Source organism: Hakea prostrata, chromosome 4 (genome assembly GCF_041222555.1).
Source record: "Hakea prostrata isolate BN-2017 chromosome 4, UWA_Hpros_2, whole genome shotgun sequence".
In the NCBI taxonomy this organism is placed as follows: Eukaryota; Viridiplantae; Streptophyta; class Magnoliopsida; order Proteales; family Proteaceae; genus Hakea; species Hakea prostrata.
The window spans coordinates 18819690-18827913 of record NC_142603.1 but is presented as its reverse complement, the minus strand read 5'-3'; the positions used below and the strand labels follow the sequence as shown (position 1 = coordinate 18827913).

At 37.2% G+C, this 8224-nt stretch overlaps 1 protein-coding gene across 1 annotated transcript; it reads right to left on the bottom strand.

Moving 5' to 3' along the window:
- Positions 1-1682: 1682 nt before the first annotated feature.
- LOC149018329 (acid phosphatase 1-like) lies at positions 1683-3884 on the bottom strand. The gene is made up of 3 exons (XM_089154333.1): positions 3379-3884; positions 2268-2477; positions 1683-2127 (listed from the first exon to the last, which is right to left on the bottom strand). Exons 1-3 carry the CDS (start codon positions 3777-3779, stop codon positions 1950-1952), a joined length of 789 nt encoding a protein of 262 aa, XP_089010459.1. The 5' UTR covers positions 3780-3884; the 3' UTR covers positions 1683-1949.
- Positions 3885-8224: the final 4340 nt, after the last annotated feature.

Below are 8224 nucleotides of genomic sequence, written 5' to 3'. Positions count from 1 at the left end.
CAGCGACAAAACTACCATTCGGACTCCAAATAACCCCTGCTCTACCACTTTTAGAAGATGCAAGCGAGTAAGCCCAAGTAGGTATTGAAGATATAATATCCATTGAATGAAAGGTTTCAGTCGAAGATGGGGTTAATGCATTTATAAGCCCTGATAAACAACCAAGTATATCCGTTTAAAAGAGAAGCCAAAGAGATTTGAAAACCGAAATAAACAAGTTTCAATGCCTTCAAATAAATAGAGATTCCTTGCCTTCCAAATTATCCAAACCACTAAACTCCAAATAGTATGCACCAAAGGAAGATTTCCAAACTTTTTATAAAATGACTCAACAAATTGCCACCAATTCATAATATCATTACCTTGAAAGAGGTCAAAATCAAGTCGAAGAGGAGATGCTCTCCAACATTGTCAAGCAAAAGAACACTTAAATAGCATATGAACAATAGATTCATGTGAGCTTTTACAAATAAGGTATAAAGGAGTTGAACTAACACCTTTTTGAAATAAATTCAAATTCATTGACAGAACATTATACCCAGCTTTTCAAGGGACATTTCTCACTTTAGGTAAGGTGTTGATATTCCAAATATTGGACCAAAAGGTTGAACCCGTAGAAGAAACTCCTCTAGAAAATTGACTACCAACAAAAGTTAATTACATGTAATAGGCTCACTAGAAAGAAAAATTCCCCTTTTAAGTATGTTTCCAGACCCATGAATCATTTATATGCTCTGATAAGTTAAGAATCTTAATAATAGCTGCTATTTCACAATTCATAAACCATGATCTCAAATTCAAAAAGTCCCAAGGCCTTGAAGGCCAGTCAATTAATTCATGCACCCAAATAGGACTATCCAAAGTAGGAGTACTACTAATGTGATGCCTAGGTAAACTACGAACCCGAGGATCATGAAATACTAACCTGATTAAAATCAACACACCAATATATGTCCAAAACACCTACCGATAAGAGAAATGACACATACTAATCATATTAAAGATAAATGTAAATATGTATGGGTCGATACACAGTTCCAAAACCCAATCAATTATATCAGAGATACGAGTTCCATATCCTTGGAAAATTCATAGCTGCCTCATTCACCATAAATCATTAATTAGTTCAAGGTTTAAATTGGGACCAGATTGGGCTAGGCCAAGATCTCAACCCTAAGCCAGCTTTGACCCTGTTCAGACTCAGAGCATGCCAAGGAAGGTTTGGCTCGTCAAGGCTAAATATTTTTTTTTTAGGTAGAAGAGAGAAGGGTTGTTAAGTTTCAAAATCATCGACTCTGATTTGAGAAAACTCAAATCTCAGTCAAGGCTAAATTTGTACTCCTAGCAAGAAAGCATTGTCAGAATGCCACATCAATGCAAATGCAAATGCTGCTCCTAGTGTCCGAGAAGTGAGCTTAACATTTAGATGCCAAAATTTAAATTTTAGATGGTAAAATTTCAGTGGTAACCAGATGTTTGTTTATAAAGTCGAAAAAATAGATCCATACGCATGAGAAATTATTTTCAGAACTGAAAACAGGGGTGGTAGTCAAAGTGTTATCGTGTCAAGAATTACAAAGGCCCAAGAAAACCTGCTCAGTTCGCCTGGAATCATATCCCAAAATTTTCCTCTTGGCTAATGAAACCCAGCTGATTGAACAACAGGCACAATTTTCCTGTTGGGTAATGGAAACCAGCTGATTTGAACAAATAATTTATCCAGACAGATTTACAGTTCAAAAGAACGATAAAACCTTAAAAGTTATTTCACTTTCTTGCCTAGCCACATGATGTCCTGGTTTAAACACAAATCCAGCCACACATTACACCGAATAACAATTAAAACAACAACATCAACTAAGAATCGTGATCCAAAGCTGGATCAGATTCAAATTCCAATTCCAATTCGTGGAACAATGGGCTGTGTAGTACATCAGTTTCTGATCATATCAAGCGATGTAGTACATTGGGTTGGGAAGCTTAAAGCTGCGTTTAGCCATCGCATAGCCCAAAAGATCACTCCACTGATCCCCAGAGCTTCCATGGATTCTGTAACCTTGAGCTTCCAGTTCATTTCTTTTCCCAGATTTGTAAACAGTTGCATGTGTGCCATGATCAGAAGCTCCCCTGTTTCATTGCCACCGAATAATCAATTAATCATTGATACCAACACTGAGCCTTAGTTACTTGTGAGTTATGAGGGAAAAAAGAAATCCAGTTTAAATTTTAGAGACGTTAGGTTCGATCATGGTAGAACATAAACTAACCTTAGTATGAGCTTCTCCCAGTTGCGGTAACCAGCATTTAGTAGATTTTTCTCAGTGTAGTTTCTCTGTTCCTCGGACCTCCCAGTTAAGAAGAAATTTGTAAATCCCAACTTTTGGAGGCCATTGTAAAGCTTTAAACTTGCAGGTAAAGCCGGTGCATCTGCCTGTTCTACCCATGCATCAAAAGAAGCTTCATCGAAACTTTGTGTACTGTAATCCAAATCCAAAGGATTCAAATTTTAGAATTAGAAAATCACAATGTAACTCACGTATTCTGAAATGGAATCTATGGTCGTTCAGTCATATTCACATCTTAGCGAAGTCAATAGTAGAGAAGTAATTAGCAAAGCCTTGGAAACCGAGTTGGCAAACCCCAAAAAAAAAATATTACATGATGAAAAAAAGAAGAGAGCATCATTAGTTAACCTTTAAAGAATTATAAATGCACATGACCATCAAGTCGAGATTTCGGCCGTCCGTCAAATCTGGTCGAGATTTCGATCCATCCAATACATATGGCTTGATGGTCTTGCACATTTAATGCTCCGCAAGACCCTTATTTTAGGATCTTCACCCTTGGTCACTCTGGTATCTTCGCCAGGGTACCTTAATATTTACGTTATTTATAGGGTATTCCCAAGAATAAATAATATAACATGCGCAGGACCAGATCAAGCCTAGGACGCCCACCCCCGGTCACTCCGATATCTTCGCCAGGTGCCTTACAATATTATTTATAGATATAACCAAGCATTGTAAGGCACTTGGGTATATAAAATTGTAAGGCTCAAAAAATCTCCATAAACAGTGGAGATATCGGAGTGACCGGGGGTGGGCGTCCGATATAAAATAAAACAAATAAAATAAAATCTCTGTCAACAGTCCCCAGTCCCCGCTGGCATGGCCACTGTACTGCCGGCCTGACTTCACTATCGAGATGTTGTTTGTCCGGTCACAACCGAGGAACATTGATGCCGCCGTGCCGGCGAAATCGTGGAACGCAGGAGAAGGAATTTCAAAACAAAGAGTTCATCCAATATCCTAAGTTTTGACCTGAGAAATTCGAAACAGAAGAGAAGAGAAAGAAGAAGAAGAAGATTGAAATGCGTACCCGAATCCATTCTGAGCATAATAGGGCAAATTTGAGAGAAGCGTTTCGTCGATGTCGAAGACCCAAGCATCCTTGCCGTCGCCGGTGATCTCCACTTTTTTGGCGAAAGCCAACGCTGCCTCCGCCACAGCATCGGAATCCGAAAGGTAACGATCTCCAGTCATATAATGCTTCACGAATCCCTCACACTTCGCCGGAACTGTCTTCCAAGCCCCTGCGTCATTTGTCTCCACTGTGAACTTCCAGCTCTCGCAAGCCGCTTTGCTATCCCTTCCGATCTTGCGGTTTCCTGATAAGATTTGGGATATAGATGGACTACTCGTACCAGTGTTCGTGATGCGACTCGCAGAGGCAGAGATGGACAGCAGCAATACGAACAAGAGTTTACCGGCGAAATCCATTATCGCAGTACTTAAAACCTCCAGCAGTTTGAATTAATCTCAGAGCCTCAAAGTCTTCCTTTCGTCGATGTAGAAGATGAAGTTTGCAGCGACGTCCACGAATTGGATTTTAATTTATAGTACGGCTCAATCATTAATCACATTTAGAACATGTAGGTGTCGTATCTAGTTTATTAATTAAGTAAAAATTCACGACCATAAGGTGGTTTACCAAAGATCTGGTCACGTGCTTTTTTCTGTTGTCCGTTGAAAGGATTACAACCTCAGCAACATTCCTGTTCGTCACTTCAACTGGATGAAACTGCAAGAATGAGCTTGACCGTGGAGGTTGAGTTTTCACCTCTGACGATCTAGTTAGGATTCCGATTGAGGAAGACAAGAAAGTAATGAACAATTCGAATAGTGTTCAGTGTACCTTTCTCTTGTAATCCCTTACCTTTTTATATATTTTCTATGTATGAGTTTGAGTGAGACTCAAACCTTAGTTAGGTTGTGATCTGACTCTTAGTCATTGAGTCCTACTCAAACATGAGTAGTTGAGTCGTGACTGAATACTGTTTTTTTGGCTAGAATCTTATTCAGTATTTACCCGACCTTGACTTGGTCGGTCTAACGTGATCCGAGCTGGTCTGACTAGGCTCAAACCAAACTGGTTTGATTTCGATCGGGTTGGACTGGGCTTAAACTGGACTAGTTTAAGTTTGTTTATTCTTTCCTTATCACTAAAAATCAGGAAAAAAATTATGACAAGATGAATCAAACTCTTTCATTGAGTTCATTGTACATTACATTACATATTTATAGTAGAAGGAGCATCTTCTTAGATATTGAAATATCAAATGGGTAATTTTCATCTGGACCCCCTGAGGTTTGGTCCAAGTCACTTTTAGTCCGGTTTGAGTTTTCTTTTGCATATGGCTCCCCTGTGGTTTCATGAAATAATTAAATAAGGACAAGTTTAACAGAAACTGTTAATTTAACCAATTTTGTGACGAAAATACCCTTTTTCCAATTTATTTGTTTTAGTTTTTTTTTTTTTAATAAGTTTCTTTCTTTTATTCAAAGAAAAAATGTAAAAATTTCATTATTGATAGTGAAAGGAGTCTCTCCGTTTTCACCATTGTCGGCCAAGAACTCAGCCGTTGCTTAGCCTTGTTGCAACTGACTTCTAAAGCTTCAGAGACGAAACAAAAGAAGAGCCCTTTGAAAAGAAATCTCAAAAATTTTAAAACCCAAAACCTGAAAATGACGGCAAAACAAAAGTGATGGCTTGAATAAGATTTCCCAACACTGATGCCAAAGTCGGAGAACTCAAGCTTATTCCACCGAACGCACCGACGCAAAGATCTGCCTCAAGCATATCCTGCAATTAATCACAACCATTATTTCTAGCTTCAATTCAATTTAATGTTCATCAAATACCCCTAAATTAAAATGGAAATCTAAGCAAACCCACTTGACTGCTTCAAGATTTGAATTAAAAGAACCAAAAATAGCAGTTGTTGGGCTTACCCAATGAAACCCAGCAAGAAGAATCTACAGAGGATGGAGAAGGTGAGTGGAGGGCGTTAGTTTCTGCAGATTCATTCATTAAAAGAGAAAAAGGAAATAGATCCATTGTTAGTTACCGTTTATGCTTCAGGATAAAAACAAGAAAGAGGAGAAAGAAACTGAGAGGAATTGGTGAAAGACGAGGAGAGAGACTTGGAGGAGGAAAGAAGGAAGAAGGATGAGAGTGCCAAGTGCGATATAATAGACGATGAAGACGAACTGGTTCATCCCCTTTGACATGGCTGCTTTGCTAAGAGTGGTTATGCCTACTTCAACACATTCTACCATCACCATCAATGCAAATGGCAACACATCCCACACACCATGCTTCATTTCTCCTCTTCTCTCTCTCACCCACAAACGCAGAAGATGAAAATGAGATACTGGAAACTATTAGATGTAAAGTGAGAGATTAGAAAACCATTATTTATGAAATCTTGAAAATTTCTTTTCAAAGGGCTCTTCTTCTGCTTCGTGTCTGAAGCTTTCAAAGTCAGCTGCAACAAGGGCTGAGCAGACCGAGTTCTTGGCCGACGATGGAGAAGACGGAGAGACTCCTTTCACTATCAATAATGAAATTTTTACATTTTTTTCTTTGAATAAAAGAAAATAACTTATTAAGAAGAAAGAAAAAAAATTAATAAAAATAAATTGGAAAAGGGCATTTTCGTCACAAAAATTATTAAATTAACTGGTTATGTTAAACTTGTCCTTATTTAATCATTTTATGAAACCACAAGGGAGCCATATGCAAAAGAAAACTTAAACTGGACTAAAAGTGACCTAGACCAAACCTCAGGGGGTCCAGATGAAAAAGAACAGAAAATGACAAGGTGTTAAAGTTACAAAGATCCAACAACCAAGTAGTGGAATTTGGCCAGTTAATCATCCCTGTTAAGGTAGCTACCTTCCCAATTAGAGAATGAGCAACACTGTTGCATCCCCTAAGAACAAAGTGAAAACTACAATCCATGAAATAAGAAGAAAGGTAGATATATCCTCTACAATATTCAAAATATCAATAGGAGAAAAAACTTTAGAATTGAGAGCATTGATCAACTGCTGACAATCACGTTCCACCATGAGATGATCAAACCCCTACGCAGTTGCACCTGGAAAAACCTCACGAATTCCTAAAGCTTCTCCCTCAAGAGATGTAGAAAAGGAGAAAGGAACAAAGACCGCACCTGAAGAAGCTCCCTTATGATCTCTCAAAATATAACCCAAACCTCCTCTATTGTCTTTGAGGGCTGCATCTGAATTTAGCTTAATAACTCCTTTAGAGGGAGGCTTCCAAGACAGGTTTGAGTTACTCACAACAGCAGCAAGGGTCGCATTCACCTCAACCATCCGAATAGCCTCTATATGAGCATTGGCATCTTTTAAAGCTTGCCAAACTATACAGCCAGGAAATGATTTGTCTCCTTAAAAAATCAGCCTATTTCAGGCTTGTCATAACTCCCAACAAATGAAGATTGCAATGCAAGAAATTCTATGAGCTTCTTGTTTATCCTTTCCAACTTTACTCCAATCTTGAATAAAACCTGAGAGAGACATTAGAATGAGGAACTTTATATCCAAGAGGGGAGGAGTGCCAAACAACTTTAGCTATAGGACAATGAAATATAATATGTTCAACAGTTTCCTCAGCCACACCACATCTAGGACAGCTAGCATCATTCAACAACTGCCTATTTCTTAAAGCTACAGCAGTAGCTAAACCACTTGAGAGAAACCTCCAAATGAAAGTTTGAAGTTTAGGAGGAACTTTACATTGCCATACTGACTTCCATACTTCCTTAGGAACCTGCATCTGTTGAAGTTGAAATATCAGAGTCTACAAAGAAATACAATATATGATTATTATACAAAATAAGATGCTATTGATATGGAATGATAGATTGTTATGATCTTCAATTAATATGAGAATACAGATCATAAAGATTGCACGCCGAAGTGGATGATATCTTTATTTGGAAGTTACATCTTTTAGTATTATCTTTTTAGGGTGATGAACATCTGCAATCAATATTATTTAAAATATTCCCTATAGATGTCCATCAATAGATTATGTACATCATTAAAACTTTACTAAGAAACTTATGAGAAAAAAATCTTACTGAAGAAAAAATAGTATATATATATGTCTAAATAATACGTATCCCTAGCTGCTTCATTAAAAATTTTACCAGGAAAACTTAGTAGGACAAAATCTTGGTGAAAGAAAAAAGAGGAGACAGTATATCTTCTACACCCTTTGATGATAACATTATTGAATATTTTTGAGCAAACACATCCCAATCTCACATAGCATTTTCTCAAAATCCAAAATAAACAAGGCCTTAATAAAAAAAAATAAAAAGTTTATCAAATTATCACTTAAACGAATTTGTTGAACATTGATTTCACTATTTTGTTGAATATCATGAGTGAAAAAAAATTTAAGGTGAAATATGTTTTGTTTTATTTCCTCTGATGTAACCTCTCTTCAATTGAGTTATGGATGTTGTATTATCTTCATATAATATTATTGAAATTATTTTTTCTAATTGAGGTAAGGATGGTAATGAGGCATCATGAGTAAAGGAGACCCTTTATGACCTTGGTTATGAGGCTCTTCATCAGGGGCGGACCCAGGATTCAAAAGTGGGGGGGGCCGAAGAATAAAAGTCCAGATAACCTTCCCGTCGGGAAGCACTAATGCTTATTTTGTAGGGCCCATTATTGATAATAATTTTTTTTGACAAATATAGATAAATTAAAGCCACAAAAAAAAAAAAAAAAAAAAAAACACATGAATTCAGCCCTAGAAAGTCATACGCAAACCAAAATTTTCTTTGTTAGTAGATGCAAACCAATGGTAATTTTACCTTACTAACTATAGACATTTTATT